The sequence below is a fragment of the Pipra filicauda genome, unplaced genomic scaffold (genome assembly GCF_003945595.2).
Source record: "Pipra filicauda isolate LSUMZ 115617 unplaced genomic scaffold, ASM394559v2 scaffold461_size746293_pilon, whole genome shotgun sequence".
Classification (NCBI taxonomy): Eukaryota; Metazoa; Chordata; class Aves; order Passeriformes; family Pipridae; genus Pipra; species Pipra filicauda.
The window spans coordinates 667462-688747 of NW_024104600.1; the positions used below are offsets into that span (position 1 = coordinate 667462).

At 37.2% G+C, this 21286-nt stretch overlaps 1 protein-coding gene across 1 annotated transcript in view; it reads right to left on the reverse strand.

Moving 5' to 3' along the window:
• BEND5 (BEN domain containing 5) overlaps positions 1–21286 on the reverse strand; it is a 570403-nt gene that overhangs the window by 519658 nt on the left and 29459 nt on the right. Inside the window, exon 3 of the mRNA XM_027724293.2 lies at positions 5753–5877. Within this exon, the coding sequence (XP_027580094.2) occupies positions 5753–5877 (125 nt within the window). The remainder of the gene's footprint in view (positions 1–5752; positions 5878–21286) is intronic.

Below are 21286 nucleotides of genomic sequence, written 5' to 3' on the forward strand. Positions count from 1 at the left end.
CATGTGAAACAAATAAAAATTTGATACTGCTCTAACTAAATCAATACTAAAACTACAGAAAGCAGTGAATTAAAAGTTATAGCAGTGATGTTACTTACAGTTTCATCTTAAAGTCAAAATGGCAATGTGAGCTAGAAATATGGTTTACCAATACCCATTTAACCTCTTAAAATTAGATTATTTTCAAGAAAAGTATCAGAAGCAAGGAAACAAAACAAATTTATGCAACAAAACAAAACTGGCACATGGAAAAGATTGGGGTTTGTCTACCTGTGTAAAGGGTGAATAAAATACCATAATAAAATATAGGAAAAGTTAGGAGCAACTTTCTAGCATGCTAAAAATTAACATAAGAAGAGTACATAAAGATGGGCGACAGCTTCCTAAACAGGCAAATTCAAATAATCTAGCCATTCTCCTTGCAAATTATTATAAAGAGCTATTTAGAGAGATTACAGGAGCTGACCAGAAGAGGATTAATAAATTATTAAAAAATGAGTAACATATGCCTAATTTAGTAAGAATGTATCTGTAGTGTGTATGTGAAACACACTACAGAAAATACATGTTTAAGATTGGTTAGGAAACATTGCAAAAAAATGCTTTATTTATTCACTTCAAATTTATTCACTTCAAAATTTCAGAACTATACTCATTCATAAAAATATATGCACTTTTCCACATGCATTTTCCAAAGCCAAGTGAATGCAATGTAGCCTTTAACATACAGTAAAAAATATCTGCCTTCTAAAATGAGAAGCTGGAACAACTCTAAGATGTTATCAAGCATCTTGATACCAGTAACTTAAATCCCCAAATGACAGTAGAGCAAAGAATGTCTGGTTAAGAAAAAGAAAGTAAAAAGGTAGCCTATTTCCAACTTCAGACTGCTTTTGATGTCATCTTCACTCCATCTAACTTCAGATGCAGCTTCTGAACAAATTAACTGCACTGACCAAGTTCTTGGGTCAGAAAAAAAGATTAAGCACCTCACATCAAGGTGAGGTATTTTTTTTGCTTTTCTTTTTCCTCCCCTGCTTCTCCAAAATGTATTAGTTGGTATAATAAGAGACATTATCTTTCCCTGTACACATACAATTCACACCTTTAAACAATCACAGCTGTAACACCACAGAGAAGCAGTTGTCTGCTAAGGATCATTGAGTTGTTTTAGGACAGCAATAAGAGGCCTGAACATACTATAAAATCCAATGTCGATATTCATATTTCCTGAAAATCTAATCAACTAAAGACAACAGAGATCTTACAGCCTTTTATATTTTACAAAACAGTGTAGGACAAAAAAAGAGAGAACTCTACAATGACGGCTCCACAAGTTCACAATAATATCCAGCTGTGACATTCTCTGTCTTACCTTGGCATCCCGTTTAAATTTCTGAAGAAATTTTTCCTTTTTCCTGATCCATATATATACATAACAGAAGATCTCCCAAAAAATCATGAGTCAAAATTCTAGTTTCAATCCAAATGCAACTGAAGCAACAGAGAGAATGCCTTTGAAGTAAATAACATTTGGTTCTTTGATTTTAACCTCAATCTGGACTGATTTATTAACTGTAAGTAATGATCAAGTGGTATCTCCCAAATATCCATTCTTCTCCTCTCTCCTTCTTGGTATATTTTGTCAGTACCTTCTTGATGAAGAACTCCAAATGTGTTTATCAACACTTACAGAACAAAATTTGGCACTATTAGGAAACCCCTTCTGTTGGAAATTCTTTTTTTAATCTCAGTGAAAATACCATTTCTCAACATGATTCATCAGACAGCAGAGCTGTTCAGGGTACATACACACACAGAATATTTCATGAGGCCTAGACGTGCATTACTTATTGGTATAATATGGCTGTTGTTTGTGAAACTAAAATCCTCACAGATATTTTTAATCCTTTCATCAGTTTGTTCTATTTAACTCTTATCTCTTCGCAGATTGCTCAAAAGTATATTTTTCAGGACAGAGATCATCTTTTTCTGGCGTGGTTACAGTATCTGGAGCAGTGAGTGTCAACTACTTGAGAAGAATTTCTGGCTATGGCCCTCAAGAGCAATAATCATTCTTTTCACCTGTAAAATCCTCCAGTATCAGTACACCAGCATATTTTTATAATTTCTCACACATACACACATCTCTCTTTTTTTCACAAGAAGCTCAAATGAATCACTGTGGCTACTAATAGAATTAAAGCCATTCCAGCTCAGACGTAATCTCGCACCTGAAGCACGGCCTATTTAAAATATGCAATTTGGAGATGAAATTTTTTCCTCCAATTTCCCGTTCCACGGAGAAGAAATTTAGCAAATTCATCGATGGTGTTGTAAGGGCCATGGCTGAAGTGAATAGGAAATAAACCCTGCCCAATACAGAGCATTATCCAGAAATAAACAGTAGCCTGTGACACGTGTATGATTAGAGAAATTGGAGGCTTTGCCCAAAAGAGCATGTGTTCCACAGCAAATCCTATTTCCCTCACTCTCCCTTTGGATATGTGTAAATCATAAAAGACTATGTTTTCCTTGCATATAACATCGCAGTTTCTTTTTTTTTTCCCAATATTGGTGTTGAATGAATTCACAGAACAAGGAACAAAACAATCTAGAGCTCAAACCTTTTCAGACCAACTGACTTGCAAGTCAGAAAATGTATAAGGAGACCAGAAGAGCAGCTTTTACATCTCACAGGGATCTTATATGATGGTTCTTTTCCCCCATAAATACAAGACATTAGATATTTCTTTTGAATTTTTTTTTAATTCCTTGCTAAGAAAAAAAAATTGATGACACAAAATGTCTGATGTAGAAGTCCAAGTCACAAGGAAGAAAAAATTAACTCGCCAACTTCCAAGTAAAAAAAAATTCTATTAGTTCTATTCCAACGCAGGGAAGTGAACATCAAATAAACCAAGTTTATAATAAAATTATAAAAATAATGTTGAAAATATTAGGGCTGTCACTGAAATGCTACAGAACTTAGCTCGATTACCTGCCCTTGTTGCTGAAGCACAGCAGCAACCTCAGACACACGTACCAGGAGCACGGAAGCAATCATTCTGAAAAAGACTTCTGGATGATAGGGAAAAACAAATTAGGCCTGAGTTTCCATAGTGATCCAGCAACAAAAGGCTGCTGCAATTTCCAGCTGTCTATACTGAGACAGTAACAGAGCAAAGGGACCACAGTCCCTTCTCTGAAAGTTGGGATTAGTGTACTCGGAATCGTCCATTACATTTTAGTTCTGCACTATAAAGAAAATATTGAAGGAAACTGGAAGAGGTAGAATAATAATAAAAACAAGAAGTTCTGCAAGAAGTAAAATTACTCAATGCTATGGATTTGGATTTCATGGTTGGATTCTCTGGTATCTTAAAAATGCAAATTCCAATGAGTACTTTCTCCTATTCATCTCCTCTGTGGATTCTCTGATGTTTAATAAGAAATGATCTCATACTATAGCCTGGCTGCCAGTGGGAACACTAATGGCTCTCTTGCCCATCTGGCAGCCTGTTTTCCCAAAACTTACAGGAATTCCTGTCCAGTGGTGCTGAAACTGGCCAAGAGTTAAGAAGCTATTGAGGGAGAAAAGAGAGGAGAGAGATCAGCAGCCATACAAAAAGCCAGGCTAGCAAGCAGACAGTGTGATCATATAAGCTTTGCTTCCTTGGGAAACTAGGCTAATTACCAAAGGGCTTCAAAGATTCACTTATGAGGAAAGTCCAAAGGCCCCAAAGCGGAAAAATACTTAAAAGGTAAAGTGGTCTATTGGATATAGGGCTGAAAGAACCAAACGTGATAGCTAGGTTGAGACACAAATGATGAGGAATGTTATAATTTACAGAAATATAAATGTTAGCCAAGGATGATGAGGATTTATTTGTACCAAGAGGAGTTATTACTAAGCAGAATTGCAACTGGGAACTGTGGGATTAAATAAAGGAAAGCTTTAGGCTAAAAATCAAGCAACACTGTAAGTGAGAGGAGTCTATGAAGCAGTTTTGAGCCATAGGAAATGGAGGCTCCATGCCTTAAGAAAATTAAAACCGGAAAGTAAAAAACCTTTTCTCTACAGAATGTTAGTGCATGGACAGGAAGATTGGCAGGAATGTCTAATAGGTCTTTGTTTTCATTTATCACTAGATTAATAACACAAAATGCTGCACTAATAGATAATATATAAACCAAATAAAAGTAGCTACTCTTTGTGAGTTCTCATCCAAACGGCTGAAACCAGACCTAGTATATATAACTGTATAAATGTGCCTTCCTCACACACTACCTATATGATAAATCAAAAATAAATACAATATTATACAGATAATGATTTACAGACAGTTACTAAAATATCTACTTTTACACATACTGTGATCAAAGTTACTCGTGTATTAGTGCAACATTTTTAAGCAATACTGAATAGCTTGAGTTTCCATGTTACTGTTTTCTAGTAAAAACATAAAATAAAATAATCAAAATGCAGAAAACAGATTATGCAGTATGTTTGATGTAGCAACTTCTAACTTTCATTTAATATAGCTGAGCTGTAATGACTAATACTGCCCATGGCCTCTAGTACAAAGGCCTAAAAAGGGTTCCAGACTAGATTACGGCCATGCAGGTCTCATTTTAACGGAAATTGGAGAGATGGAAAAAAGATTATAGGAACACACATTATAAAAACAGACCTCACAAGTCAAACTTAATAGTGGAACCATTCTCTTTCATGTAGACAACCATGAAAACAAATATCCTGTAAGCCCTAGATATATATTGTATCTTTCTACCCGATCTCTTTGCCTCCTTGAGACAGATTCCCATTCATCTCATGACTATATAATTTGATCACAGTTGAGTAAGGCACAGCAGGGGAAAGGGTCTGTCTGATAAAGTATCAGGCTCCAGGAAGATAGATAAACAATTTCATGATTTCTAGTTGTAACAGGAATGGTACAGTGGTGGATATGAAGATATTAGTCTCGTAGGAATACAAATATCAACCTTCTGCAGTTTTTTTTCTCTTACTAAATATGTTTTGTTTCCATTAAGTAAAAATGACAGATTGACTCTGATAAACTAAAATAAAATGCAAGGTGCATGCAAAAAGTGGAATTAAATGTTTTCTGTTTTTTCAGTGGGGAAGTTTGTACAAAACTTTTACAAGTTTGTAAGCGAAAAATTAGAGCAAGGAAGTTTCTTCCTCAGGGGGCATTTTTACAGCAAAGAAACATTGTTTAAAAGTAAAACAGTTGCCTATCAAATTGAGTTGACTCAGATTTAAACCTCCTCTTTCACAAGGGACACATTGGCAAGCAACTCCTCTGCTACAAGTCACTAGAGAAACGCCTGTTCGCAAAGCTACCTCATTGTTCTACATGTATTAAATGAAGGCTGGAGTGACAATGTTTGAACAGCAATGATGGACTTCTCTTCCATATATTAACACACGTATTTGGTTGGAATATAAAACCACAAATATATAGCAGCCATTATTAATACAAGTTCTGGTAGCTGGCAAACATTACAATGTCTTTGCAATTACCTGCTGTTTTGGATAGCTGAGAAGCATGGTCATACCCAGTCATGCTGACACCTGCTTTTATTTATAAAAATTCAAGGAACAAAAAGACATTTTACAGCAGTTTTTAGTTACAGACCCTAGATGTTATCTTTTTTGTTTAAGAAAATATATTCTGGAGCAAGCAATTTTTAAAGCTATCATACCATCTAATTTAGTAGCACTTACCTGTGATTCTTTCACATTTTCAACAGTGAAGTTGAACCAGACTCGAAAGCGTGGGTTACAGGTATCTGGTCTGATGAACAGGTCATACTCAAACTCTGTGACATGGTCCACCCGTCCAAGGTTCCCTGCCAGGAACATATGAAAAAGAATGCATTTTAATGAATCAACTCCCCAGGAACCACACTGAGAAAAGTTTTAAAAATTTCTACCTCTGTTGGTTAAAATATACAAGTATAATAAGCCTTACAACAGTTCATAACTGCTTTTAAACGGCCTAATCATAGTCAAAAAATAAAACATATATCAAAAAGAAGACAACATGCATTTTTATTATTCAATTCAATTGACCTTTTGCCTCCTCTTACCTGAGTATTCCAATTATGTGCCTTAAGATCCTTTTAATTGTTTCTTTTTTCCATTTTTCTGCTGATGTCTCTGCACATCTTTTAGCCCCCACCTCTATGGATTTCTTTCTTTCCAATTGCTGCTCATGTTCAAGCCCCTCCAAGACTAAAAAGTCCCCACGTTTCCCCCTGGCTCCTCTGGCTGGTGCTCTGAGCATCCCTTTCCCCCCACAGATGGGCCAGCATTCCTCTCCTTTTTGATTCAAAAACTATCTCAATACTTTTCCTGAACTAACACCTCTTTCCAAAGAAATAAAGAGATTTTGCCTCAGCTTGTTCCTAGTGAATGTCATGGAATAATATTTTTAAATGTAGTCAGAGAGACATTGTCCCCTATGGCATTATCCAGCAGGCAACCACCCTGGCTATAGAAATAAAGTTCAGCACTGGGAAAACCCACTAAGTGCTTTTAAATTGCTAAAATGGCATTTTTTCCTTTGAAGTGTGCCAAGATTTTTAGAGACAGGGTTTAAACTGTCCAATTCATTTATACACCACAAAAATAAGACCTTACATTTTCCTGATTCAATCCAAAACTCACCTTACCAGGTCTTGTAAGACAGGGCCATACTCTAGCTCACATGCTAAATTACATTTATTTTAAAAATAAATTAAAAATAGCACTGAAACATGGGTTACAAATATATTTTTGGGGTTAGATATATATTTTTGGGTTGGAAATATATTGTCGCATTCAAATACGTATTTATAAAGCTAATTGAGCTAAACAATTCCCTTCTCAGCAAGTCCCATGGCAGTCAATAGGACTGTTCTCTGCTAACACACTGCTCAGTACCAGCACAAGCAGCAAAATTTGGCTGATCTGCTGTTCTGGACTGGAAAAGAAGCAGGGAAAAACTCTCTTCATCAATATATTTCCAGGATTTCTTCCTTATCCTAAATTGTTTCTAGCTCTACTAATGGAACATTTTTAATCTTCCCTATTTTTAATGTTATCCTCTACTTTCCTACCCACATCCCTCTTTTCAGAAGAAAATTCTCTCCACTGCTTCCCTCTGCAGAGACCCACTCCACGCTCACAATCTGTTCCTGAGCGCTCGCCTCAAGGAGACACTTGGCATTGGAAATATTTGAAAAAACAGCTCTATTGTACAGCCAGAATTCCTCTGCCAAATACCAATAATGTCACCTGCCATCCTGGGTGTTGAGTGTGGGGCTGCAGGTTGAGCTCCCTGAGCCCATTCCAGCCTGTTCCCGATGGTCCCAGCCGGCTCCACAATGGTTGCAGGCCACAGCACAGCCCGGTCCCTCGGCCAAGGTGGAGGCACCTTGTGAAAATGTGTTTAAAAAAGGGCAAAACCCACCCAGAAGGGTGAGGGAGGCTGAGGAGAACAGGGGCTTGAGGAGGAGGAGGAGGAGGAGGAGGAGGAGGAGTGGGGTGCTCTGGGCGCCAGGGCAGAGACTCTCGTGTGTCCTGTGGGGAGAGGCTGGAGTAGGTGGATGTCTCCTGAAGGAGCAGCGGCCCACAGAGGAGCCAGGCTGGAGCTGGCGCTCCTGCCGGGCCCTGCGGGCTGTGGGAAGGGAGGGCCCAGGCTGGAGCAGGGGAGCTGTGTGAGGAGGGAGTGACGGCACAGCACCGACCGCAGCCCCCATCCCCTCGCTCTGCTCCTTGTGAGTGGGGTGAAGTTGATCCTGGGAACAAGGAAGGATGGGGAGGAAGGCATTGTTCTAGTTTTTCTTTGTTTCTTACTATCCAAACCTGTTTTAACAGGTAACAAATTAGTTTCCCCCAGTGGAGCCTGTTTTGCCTGTGAAGGCCATTGGTGAGGGATCTCCCTGTTTGTATTCGACCCAAGAGCTTTTGCACCTTATTTTCTCACCCCTGTCCTGTTGAGAAGTGTGGGTGAGATTGCTGGATGGGCATCAAGCAGCTGGCCAAGGCCAACCCACCATATCTCCTGGCTTTAGGTGAAGTCCTTGACACAACTAAGTGCACTTTCTGCCACAGGGGTCAAACCCATTAAACCCATCACTTACTGACAACAAAAGAACTCAAATCTTAACATAAACTACAATTTCCTACAGATTATTATCCAAAGTAAATAAGAATAGCAAAACCAAGCTATTGCATTGTAATACCTTTAAATAAAGGACTTTGTTTTTCTGTATTTTTCATTAAATGTCATGCATAAATTACACAGCTGGGATAATAATATTCTTTGGATATTTTAAGTGGTCCAAGCTGTTAATCCAAAAAGGTTGGATTCCAGTTGCCTCACAAGTCACAGTTTAAGCTCTCTCTGGACAAAGCTTGGTGTGTGGATGCCCAGAGTTACTGCAGCTGAGCATCCTGTTGGATCCTCCAAGGTTAGAGCAGCAGGCTGGCTGGACACAGACTGTGGACCAGGTCCATGTATACTATGTATACATGACTCCCAGTGATCCCAGCAATTCCAGATACAGATTAAGTTATCTGCAGCACAGACCAGAGGTGCAAATTTTGATCGAATTACTTGCAAAGAAGGACACAGAGGCAATTAAATTCATATTTTAAGTTCAAAGACCATTAAAACCTTGTACTGCAAGGCATAGGAAACTAAAAGATTATTAAGTGAATAATTAAAACAGAGCAAAAGGAGACCTTGATTTTGACCTATTGCACATTTCAGTTTCTTTTTCAACACCAAACTGATCTGAATTGTATGGGAGACAGATGACCCACTCAGAAGTACTTTATGGAATCCACAGGATCCATAAACTAGCAGAGGAGGACTGTACCAATGTCAGTGAAATCACTGATGGTGAAGTGCTGGTGTGCTGGAACCACTGCCATCCAGTCTGCTCTGGAAGACCTATCTACCCATCTCAAATCCAGCAGTGTCTCTGACAGTTTAACCATCGTGTGCTCAATTCTCCAGGAGTCCCAACACTGTTTTCTCTCTTGATTCGAATACTCCCTTCCCTCCTAAATCAGTATTTTTCGCTTTTGCGAGTCGCATCTCACTTTATTACTTTTGCCCACAGAACTGTCCCTTCCCAGGCTCCCTCAGAGCACACATCAGCTGCCATTGTCACCTGCAGCCATTTGCAGTTCAGTGTCATTGGAACATTTCATTAGCACACTATTTCTTCTCTGTCTTCCAGATGCTAAAGAGGCTGGACTGAACACTAATGCCTTCGGTAACTAATTCAACAAGTTCCTCATGCTCAATAGACTATTGTTTGTAATATCACAGCCTTTGCTCACAATCTGTCAGCCTAATTTCAACCCACGTAGCAATGTCATTAAACAAGACGGCAGTTTTGGTACAAAGAAGCCTAGAACTGTAGGAACAAAACACCTCCTCGCTTTAAGAGATGCTTTGTAGAAAACTGATAATGCCACTGAAAAACATTTTTCGGTGTCCAAGAGAGGATATAAACTTCTCAGTGTTAATCTCACAAACGAACTGACCAGTTTTATGTACTGGCTTCACACTGCTGAAGTCATGGGAAATACATTTATTCTAATGAATGAGAATTATATTCCAGTACCTCAGGTAACATAGTGAAGAGCATTAGAAACCACGAAACAGGAATTAAAACGTTGATTACAGCATTCCATTTAGACATTAAACCATTATAATACTTTAACATCGAAAATAAACATTTTTTTCTTAAGTGCAAAGCACTTCTAACCTGATTTTTTTAAATATCTCTATAAGGTTCCTTAAAACTTCTCCGGGTCACAGGAGTCTCTGTGTGATTATGTAATACACATTCTGCTTTGCAATACCTGTGGTAAACAGTTTCGGTGTTGAAATGATGACAAATATAAGAGAGAACCAGATAGCACCAATTTTGAGTCATAGTTTTCAGTCTTGATACAACTACTGCAAGACCCTTTGCATGCAGTTTTTATTCTGGGTACATTTCTAGTCTGGTAGTTTGTGGTATCAGTAAGAGAGTCTGTCCACAACCACATTGATTAAGTATGTTCTTTTAAAATCAAAATAAAATGTCTCACATTACTCAAACATCAGCTTTGCTTTACTTCACTTTGACTTCATGCCCATATGAACTCATCACCACTCCATTCAATAAACTCAGAAGTTATATATATGAGATTATAAAACATTTTTCAAAGCCTCGTCACTCCATAATTTTTGATTAGCATTATATTTGGGGGTTAACATTATAAAGCATAAGATATTAATAATGTTATTTAAGGTACATGTAAGATTAAAGAACTGACTGAGTAACTGACCTGAAAGGGAAAAAAGCCCAACAACATTATGAGCAGTAAAATCTGAACTGATTGGCATTCTAAACAATTCTTGTTTACTTTTTTTTAACAGGTCTAATGCACATCTGGTTGTCAAATGGCTTTCTGACTATATCCTAAAAGTAAAACAAACAATCTATTAGGCGAGCCAGCACTTTACAAAACATTATGGATTTTCTCTCCTATGCACTCTGAAATTAGTTGCAGGGGCTTTTTCTATTATTATTTTACTTTACAGAAATACTGGCACAGATCTTTTTAAACTTATGGGAAGATGTGAACAAATCAAATTCCCAAATGTCTATAAACTGACTTTCACTTAGCCTTGGGGTTTGTTTTTAAGACACGCTCAATTTTCAGTCACAGTTCTGTTCAATACTCTCAGCATACTGAGAAAAGAGGAGACATACTTTCCTTTAATCATTCAAGCTGAAATTCTTAATTATATTTGCTTAAATTGCTTTACAGAGTAATGTTTAGTGCAATACTCTGAAAATGCGAATAGTGAAAGGGGTCAATAGCATGTTTCAAGTTTCTTTAAAAGTCAGAAAAAAGCCCAATGATACTCTTTTATTAATCATGCAACATACACTTAGTCCTCATAAAATATTAATGTATATTGCTTCCTACATCAATAAAAAGTGTACTTTACACAAAGAAAGAAAACCTGCTTAAGAAAATGCTAGCTAAACTTACCAAACATTCTAACAATTATCATAAAAATGCTAGAAAAGAAAATACAGATATGTTAAGCAATCCTAAAATCTTCTTAAAACCACACATTGCGCTTGCCTACAGAGAATTTTAAGATGAAAAACAGACCTTGAGGGTCTTAGACAAGCCTGAGGCAATATAAAGAAAAAGGTCAAACACTCTGCTAAAAAGGACCGTTATCTTCAGAACAACAACTTATCAGCCAGCTTGCAGCCCTGCTTATTTACAGTTATTGGTCCCAGAGGAAGTGCACTTCAGCGCAGGGCGCGATTACTTTGTAATGAGTTTGCCAGAAATGGTAAAGGAAACTAATTTGTAACAATGTGCTGTTCCCTGCACATGAACTTTCTCAGACACTTTTTTTTTTTTTTTTTTTTTTTTGTCCGGCAATGAATAACTAACTTCAGCCTCCCTAATAAGCAGCGAAAACAGGAGTGCACTAAACCCGACTGAGTGGCGAGCAAAATGTGCTGAAATATCAGCGATTATCCCTCTCAGCTGTCCATTACAGTACTCATGATGACCACCAATTCCCCCGTGGTGGAGACATAGAATGCAGGTTTCAGGGGGTGGATTTGCACATGAAAATTAACACCATTTGGAAGAAAATAGCCTGCACCTGTCACAGATTAGCAACAAAAGGTCAAATGCCTCCTTTTACACCTAGAGCACTTGCATATTGTATGCCTTGCTTATAGGAGACTAATTCTAGTTTCTCAATTCAGGAAAGTGAGCACCATGGTGAACCGAGGAGAAGAAAAAGAATTAAATCTTGGCTAAAAGCTATCAATAAATCTATTGATCAAGATACATATGAATGGAAGTAGCCGAGGCAATCTCTGTCTCTAAAAGAGGTAGTTTTTCAAAAGAGAATTACACAAAGTGCTCTTCTGTTTTTGTCAATATGCTGCCAGGTTTTGAAATGCTATTTTTCATCCACACAATAAAAATCTTGACAAGTAAGCAATAGAAAATCACTAATACACTTGCAGCTGCATTTCAATCTATACAAATTCTTTAAACAAAAACAACCAAAGAACAGATTGGAATATACATCATTTTCACCAGTTGAACCTGGGATGAAGTCCAAGATAGCCAAACAGTATTAATCTATATTTCATGCAACTCAGTATTTCACAAAATAAGGTGAAATGTAGAATAGGGAATACCCACAATGGAATTCATCCTTATGGATCATAAAACACATTGAGATGATAATGCAAAGAAATTTTATCAATATGTTCTAAATGGAACAGGAATCATAGGGACTCAGATCTGTAAAAACTTCTATTGAGTAAAAGATTAGATATCTTCTGGAAGGAGTGCATCTAGGAATATCAGTTGTAAATTCCCACTTGCTTTATGGTCTTTGTCTGAGCAAAGAATTTATAAAAAATAGTTTGTTGAGAAGTCCTGAATGACTTCTAAAGAGCATTTGATTTCTAAATAGGGAAAAAAAAAAATCTAATGAAATAGTGATGATCTCTGAAACCTATGACAGTTTTTGCATCATCTGCTGGACTCCTGCCCAGAGCAGATGTCAGACCCAGATTCCTGAAACCTCAAAGCACGTGATTTGAAAAAAAAATACAATATCATAAAAACCACATATAGAACATCTGTAAATTATGGTCTAAATTATTACAGTTGCATATATCAAGCTCTGCAATACAAAGTCATACCTACACCGCCACAGCTACATCGATATTTTGCAAAAAAAACTCAGTACTCTTCAGCAATATAGTATTCTTTTAAAAAATTGATGTTTTAACTGAAACAGTTAAAACCATAGCAATGGTCATGACTGTGCTTTTGGTCAAATCCAGATTACCTTTGAAAAACGGTCCAGACTATCAAATAGGCAAAGCATTTCAAAAGTACACGGCAAGACTTGATTTGTAGTCTCTTTCCTATCTTCCCTCCTCAATTAAGCGAGATGAAATTGTTATTTCCTTTATGTTTTAAGTTTTTATCAGTTGTGACATCCAAAGAACAGTAAATCAGTAGTTTTTGTGAAAAGGACTGTACTGGAACAATGACCATCTTAGCTCTCAGAAGCAGCTGGTAAAAGGCCAGGTCCCATCTCTGGAAAGAGTAGACTGAGATGTACACATTAATGCACAACTTTTAGAGGCCAAGCAATTCTGACTGAGCTTTTATTGTAAGTAGACAACGTGATAAGATCTAATTGGGAATGACAGCACAGGAAAATTCTACATTTATACTTTCCTCTTTGATCTCTGAATATAGCATTAAAATAAGTTGTATTTATTTTTTGGGTATCTAAGAGTTATGGGTCTTTACTTGTTTGTTTGTCTCTTTTAGTGTAACAATACTCATTTTAATGGTGTTGCTCCCAATGCATAACAACGAGAGGCAGATCTGATTTTCCACACCTTTTCAGGATCACAGTCCAAGTTCCACTCTTTCCAATATTTTTCCTCACAAGTGATATAAGTAAAGTAAATTGGACCCATTTCCTCAGGGCATCCTGCCCATAGGATCTGGAAACACAGCCACTGCTTCTCAGTGGTCCCAAACAAGTGTGATGAATAAATCTTTAATTCTTTCGTATTGAGTTTAACTGCAGAAATATTAATGATGTGTGGCCTAGACTGAAACACCCACAGGAGTTTTATAAATTAAAACTTTTATCTGAATTAGAGTAGGAGGCAGAATTATCTTCCACATAGAAAATTAAGGGAATTGGAAACCTGTAAGAAAGAAGGACTGGTTGAAAAGGAGAGGGTCAGAAACCATCTTACATCTACTAGCTGAATATAAAGAAAGGGTGGGTGGGGCAGGAAATGCTGTGATTTATTTTACTAAAAACAGTTACAAAAAGATTCTCATATTTTAGTAGTGTGGACAGTGCTGCCAATGGACAGTTTTAGGATGAGTTCTTCCTTTCAGAAAAAAATACTTTTCTTGGTCACAGATGTTTGAATGATGTCTGGGCAAGGGGGAAGGGGGAATACAGGGATTAAAATTTATTAAGCAGTAGTTTTGAGGCTCCTCCTGCAATGAGGATACTACTACAGATTTCACAATATAAGTAATTGTAAAGCTCTAGCATGTGTTAATCCCAAAGGCCACCTACTTACATCACTTGCAACTTTCTTTTAAAGATAATCCAGAAGAGTAAACAAGGCCATTTGGAAAGACAACACAAGCAACTAGAACAGGAATATTTTCTGCCTTCTTATGTTTCTTAAGTAGAGCAGTCTTAATGGTGATCCCAGCTTACAGCACAATGAAAAACAGCAACAAGTAATCTTGAAGATTCTGTGATCATGATTGCTCAAAAACCACCATGAGCAAAATAGCACAAAAGACAAGCCACAGATATCCCAAATACTACAAATATCATTGTATATACTGTATATGTGTATACATATATATTGCAGGCCTCATATGTATTAAGAAATTATACAATAAAATCTTGCTGAAAGAATTCGATAGTTTTGATCAAACAAGATTGATATTTAATCACTTGCAGCCAAGGAGCCTAATTTCAAAATGGCCCTTATCAATAAATACTGATGCTTTCAGTTAAAGGCCCTAAAAACCCCGGTGCTGCAAAGAATAAAATGTCAATGTTCACTGTGTGGGGAAATTGCAAAGGACAGATAAAATGGAGTCAGTCTCTTGACTCCTTCTCCTGCATCTGTGAGATTCTTATAAATTACAAAAAAATCAGCAGAGCCCAAGACTGCAGGACAAATTCTCCTGAAAGTCACAAAATCATGTAAATACACAAACTGGCAGTGATAAAGTAGCAATGCATCAGCTTAGAGAGGAGTGTCAAGAGTGCTTAAAAATCAGAGGCCTGCGCCCTAAGATGGCCATTGCACACCCACTACACCAAATCCACCAAATCCCCAGAAAAACAGATTTCTCTGCTCCCTCTTTATCAATTCCCCAAAGGCCTCCAATGACAGATGGGCAGTTATTTATCCACAGCAGTGAACCTTTGTTAAAGGAAAATCAGAATACAAAGAGGTTTTGCATTAGTGTCACGAAACTCAGCTTTCTTTAACAAAGCGTGTGCTCCCAAAATGGGTCTCTCACGGCTGTGCATGTATCACATCTTTCAAAGCAGAGCTCTTAAAGGAAAAGCATTTGGGGAAATTTCTGTTTGGAAGTCACTTAGCATATAATGGGTGCTATCCTAAATAAATAATTAATAAGTTAATAAATAAATTATAACAACGTCTGCAGCCTTAACCACGGAAGCAACCACCGAGGCAGATCAGGGAATACGAACTGCTGCACCACAGTGGGATGTACCATCACTGGTGTGTGGCAGACAGAAACATCTCTCTAAATACTCACTTTGTTAGGGCCCAATGCTCAATGTCCAGCACTGAAATCTGTTGTTATCTTTAGCCTCTAAGGTAAAACATTCTCGTATTTACCTGCCGCCGAGACATCACAGGCGTGCAAAAAAACATAGGATAAATGGTGAAAAGTGTTAAAAGCTGTATATTCTTTATCCTTCAGTACATTACAGCACTCCTACTTATGTAATGCTTCCTACTCAATATACTCATCATTTTGCAAAGACCCTGAGAATTCCGGTAACGCAAAAAGCGAAAAAAGTTCTTTCATCCTACAAGAGAGGATATTCCTGTTGATGTATTACTGCACAGTAATGCTGTAATTCTGCATTTGGCCTAGTTTGGTGCCTGAGATGGAATCACCATTTTTCCAGGGGAATCCTTCCGCAGTATAACTACAGACTGACACTTGAGTGAAAAGGAATAGATGGAAATCTCTATCAGTTGGGAGACCTATAGTTAAATTATATTCCCAAGGGCCTCTAAAAAGTCACCAGAGCTCTAAACAAATTTGAAGGTTTTTCATTAAAAAGAAAGAGTATAAATGGAAAGGCTCCAGGTATTGCCTTAGAAAAGAATCTTCCTCTTCGAAATAGATCCTGAATTAGAATCTTCTTTAACTAAGAAATTACTGGCTTTATATCCATAACTGTCTTTATTTTATACCAAAAAAATCCTTGAAAAAAGGTACTGTAAGGATAGACTTCCAGTACAAATACTGAATCTGATAATATCTGCCCTATATACAGCTTTTACAGAAGAAACAGTCTTATTTGAGTTTATTATAAAACTGAATTTGATTCTCTATGCCATTATCAACCCAGTCACAAAATCAGTTTGGGTGCTAAAAATGTTATTCTCATTCAATACATTAATCCCATTATTTCATTGCCTAAAAGGGATATCTTACCATATAATCTCCATGATAAAATTTACAGATAGACTTTCCTGGAGTCTAGGTACATTTTTAGCCATTTCATCAGATTAGACTGATATACAACTTCCCTGCTCATCTCCTCCTCTGCAGCTCCTCATCTGACATTCTTTTGTAGAACAAGGTGATTTCTGTACTTTTCTCTTTATTATACAGCATTTTGATCCTTCTGCAGGTAATGGAACTTGTTGCTGTATTTTCACTTCTACAATTTTCTGACTCCTGTGCCTTGGTATTTTCCTCTCCTCCAGACACCAGCCAGCTCTGGAAGCCCTCCTGGACTTCCAGCCTTAACAATAATTCTGAAATGCCAGTACTGTTCATACCTTAACTTTACTCCATTGTACTATAAACAATTATGCAGAAACAAGGAACTACACTATGCTGGTTTGTTTTTATAACACTGATAGAGTTTATAGCAGGCCTTCCTAACTGTACCCACGTGGATGGAACCGAAAACTGCTTACCCTCATTTATCTTTGTTTAGTTAAAGCTTAAATTAGACCTTAAAAAACTATCTCATTGATGTTATTTTTTCAATCAGAAGTGATAATTTAAATATTGACATTTTAGATGGCACCAACATGTTTTTGACTCCTGCTATGGTTACAATATTTTTTTATATCTGAATGTCTGTCTTAGTTTTGTTTTTTTGGTTTTTTTTTCATTTTGCCAAATCCAGAAGCGTTTCCTTTTATTTCAAAGTATTTCTATGTTTGTAGTAAATTAAACATTAATCTTTCTCTGCAAATGTCAAGTGATATTTAAATGTTTTTCTGGCAGATAAATGATTATTAATATTAATGCAATAAAATCACAGCTCTTTGTCCTTTCTTTGATATTTAAGAAAAAATTAAGAATGTCAAAACAGTTCTGCAAAAAGAGAATTCATTGGTCTACCATCCACTCTTCATTAGCCTGAGAGGTAAAAAATTACTGATCTTGTGAGACAATGTGTTTATAGAATCAGAAAGGGTTGAAAATGAATTACTCTATCAGTGGTAGAGTGTGTATCACTTCAATGTGAAAATGCCTTGTTAAAGTTCATTTTAATTTAAAGCCCCCTTTTGTCATTCAAAAAGCTTTAGCACAATGAAAGAATCTTTGTCACTTTCATAATTAGCCCCTCTTGCACTAAATGAGACTAAAATCTGATCAGAAGTCCATACAGGCAAGGTCATAAATCAAAGAGAAAAGCTCCACAAACAGTCCTGTAAGATGTCCAAAGGCACACACAGCTTGGAATTAAAGCACTGTAGTCAGGATCCACTCCCAGAAACACAGCACAAAAAAGCCCCAATAATATCTGTTTGACAGGCTAAATTTATCTCCATATTCTGTAGCCCTATAAACACATTTTGCTGTTTAGATACAAAAGCAATTTCAGCACCAAGGACAATCCAGGAAAGCAAACAGCTGTTAAAGTGCTACTACCGCCGTTTGCCAACCAAAGTCAAATTAATTTAACTTAATGCTCTCACTTCAAACTGTGGCAGTAAAACAACAAAAAAAAAAAAGCCATATATGATAATTGTCATAAAGCAGGAAGTAAAGTTGTATTAACAGAAAAAAACTCCTTAGGAAATCGAGTTTAATTTTATACAAAGAAGTGAATTCACAGCCCAGCTCCAACATAAACTGGATTTTATTCAACTTATTTTCATTTTCAGATGAAAGTGAAAAGACATTTTGAAAGATGTAATAAAATTCTCAACCTTGGACAGTTATGGAGAGAGTGACAGCACATCACTCTCTCTACTCAGGGATCATCAGAACACCAACTGATATCCAAGACATCAACATATTATTTTACTCCCTGTGTTAACACAAAATGAGGATTTCATCAGAAAATGATGCCTAAAACATGGGGAGAGAGGAGGGCAAGGAGAGGGCAAGGTAGAAAGTTGACAGAAGACTGTTATAAAGTGGCAGTAGCAATGAAAATCTGTATTCTACAATAGATATACCTTTTACAATTCAATGCATTGCGTCAACAGTAAATGCTAATCTTAAATGTTAATCAGCTGAGAGTATTTTTAAAGTAGCTACATCCATACAAACAGGAATTTCTATGATAATCACATACATATCCATAGACATTTGGATATATCTATACCTTCAAATACACTGCTATATAAATTAAAAATGTGCAACTTTCCTTTATGAGATTTTGGGGTTTAGCAGTATTTCTCTGCAGAACCAAGCTGTTAAGGTCCTGTCTCTAACCATGCAAACACCAAACCACTTTCAAAGTAATGGCTTGTTTGGAGGGTGTGGTTGGCTACATGTCTGTCCTACGTTGCCAAAATTTCAGGTTACAATAATTATACAATGATCATAAGTAATTTGATTCCACATGTTTGGAGACATATAAAATTGGTCTGCTCAGCAACAGACTGGAGAGCATCAGTGTGACAAAAAGAGAGCAACGTGTTTTCTCCATCCTCAGACAGTCTCACGCTTTAGTTCACTAAAGGAAGCTTCTCCCAGTGGTTCAGGCAGTGAGAACTCAAGTGAGTATCCTCTTGGACAAACCCCCCTGTGCTTGATTCACAAAAGAAACATCATTTGCCTTGTCTATCAGACAAGCAGGTATCTAAGGAGTGCAAACTGCAAATACTGTACAAGCAAAGCAAGCCTGGGAACCTGTGACGAGGGCATGCAGGTGATTAGAGAAAGAAAATGGGTTTAAGATGGATGGGATGAGACTCTGAGTCAGACATATTATTGAAATTGAACTGCCTGGATCTTTGTCTTATAAGTGAGTATTCCAAAAAGCCAATAAAGCTTTCCAACAAAAAGCAGAGTTTTTTACTATATAATAAACTAGATTAATTGGCTTTTAAATAAAGAAAACTCAAAATGACTAAGTAAAAAGGAAGAAAAATCAAAAGAGATCTCCCCTGCCCCCTGTGCTCCTACAAGCAGACACTGTTCTCACAGTTTCTATTAGTCTCCTCACTTGGACAACTTGCAACAAATTCTAGATAGCCTCCCCTGGATCCCCAGGAAAATACTGTCACCTCCATGGCCAACCCTGCAACTGCCCCTTGTAAAAGATATCCTCAAACTCCCTGTCTGGTTGTCCCTAACATCTGATTCTCACATGCTCTGTATTCAGGTGGGGACAACTCAGATGCTACAGTTGATCACAGGATTCATAATACCAGGAAGATCCTCCTCAGCGTTTCCTTAGTATCCAGCTCCTCTTGAAAGGCAGAGAGGATACCAAAGGAAGGCCTTTGTAACTAAGGATTTCAGAGCTTCCCTCTTCCCTCATGCCAACAAAATCTCATACCTTCCCTTCTACTTTCGTTTTACTTTTCACCTTCATCTGAAACACACAAAACCTGGAGGAGACTGATTTTAAAATTCCTAGGAAACGTGACTATTATTTTAAGTCCCATTTCCTCTTACCCAAATGCTGCTGCTACAGTGGAAAAAGCACAGCACCTCTGCCAGCTGAGTCTCAATCCAACCAACACCCTCCTGACTGTCAAAACTGGGAATTGCACCCAAGTGGGATCCCAGAGGGGAGTGGAGGGAATAAGACAAGGAGCCAGGAGGAGGACTATGCCCATGAAACAGGGGCAAGTAAGCTCCTTCTAGCTGACAGGAAAGCCAGAGCATTTGGAAGTGTGGTTCTCAGCTTCTCCTCCTGAGCTTTTCCATCACACAGCAGGTCTGATCTCCATCCATCTGCTAACACAGAGAGGTAGCCCTTGGTCTTATTGACATCAGTTTGTTCCTAAAGAGGAGGCACAGATCTTAACCCTGCAGCAGGTCTCCAGCTCAGCTGCCTCCATCTTCGTTTATTCTGCATTAAGAAATATAATCATAAGACAAGAGCTGAGCAGTTATTCCCATATTACTCATGGCTATGAATAGGCTGAAGTGCAGGGTATAGTCAGAGGCACTTTTGAGTCAATAAACTATTTGCCAAACTTTGGATGGTGAGTTAAGTGGGAGGTTTGGGCTATATAAAGGCACGAGCTGTAGATATGTTCCTGTATTAACAGACAAAATCAATCATATCACATATGACTTTTTCTGCTCTAGTAATATTTTGATATTCAGAACTTTCTAGCCTATCAGGATGCCCACTTAAGCTTGATTTAGCATTCTAATTAAGTGGATTAAAACTAAATTTACTTTTATTTGACTGTATCTCCGAATTTATTCTCAATGGGTCTGGTTTTGGTAGGAACATATTTTTCCAAAAAGAAAGATGTAGATTTTCAAAACAGACAGAATCTCATAAGTTATTTTACAAAACCAGAAAACAAACCAGTATTTTTAAAGCAATTAGTACTTAAATTAACTTCCAGTGATGGTTGAGCTGTATTAATGTTTCTCACAGACATGCCATGGCCTTGGTCAATTCTATAGTTCCAATGTTGCTTTTGAGTCTTCAAAAGCAGTGACATACACACACTTAGCAGTACTATTTCTATTCAAGATTAGTCTAGGTCACTAAAAAGAGGTGCCAATTTACCTCCATGTGAGAACCTAAAGAAGTATCAAACCTTTTCAATTAAAATAACAAACACACTGCTTTTTTCTTATGCTGTATTTTACTTCTAATAGTATACCCTCTGAATATATATAAGAAGCTGCTGAGGTAGTAATATAATAATGAAATGTATATATATATTTACAGATATAGATATAGATATAAAATAAATAATACAATAATTAAATATTCCAAATGTAGCATCCACAGTAAAGCAACATTGGATTGCATTAATCAGGCAACACTGAATTTTCTCCAAATTTTCTAATTCATACACTTCAGAATTTTATTTTGTTAAAATATACTAGCCTGTATTTGCTATCACTATGAAGCCATGTAGATAAAAAAGACTAAATCACAATTATCAAATTACAATTTTCTGATTTCAGCATTCTTCCTTTCTC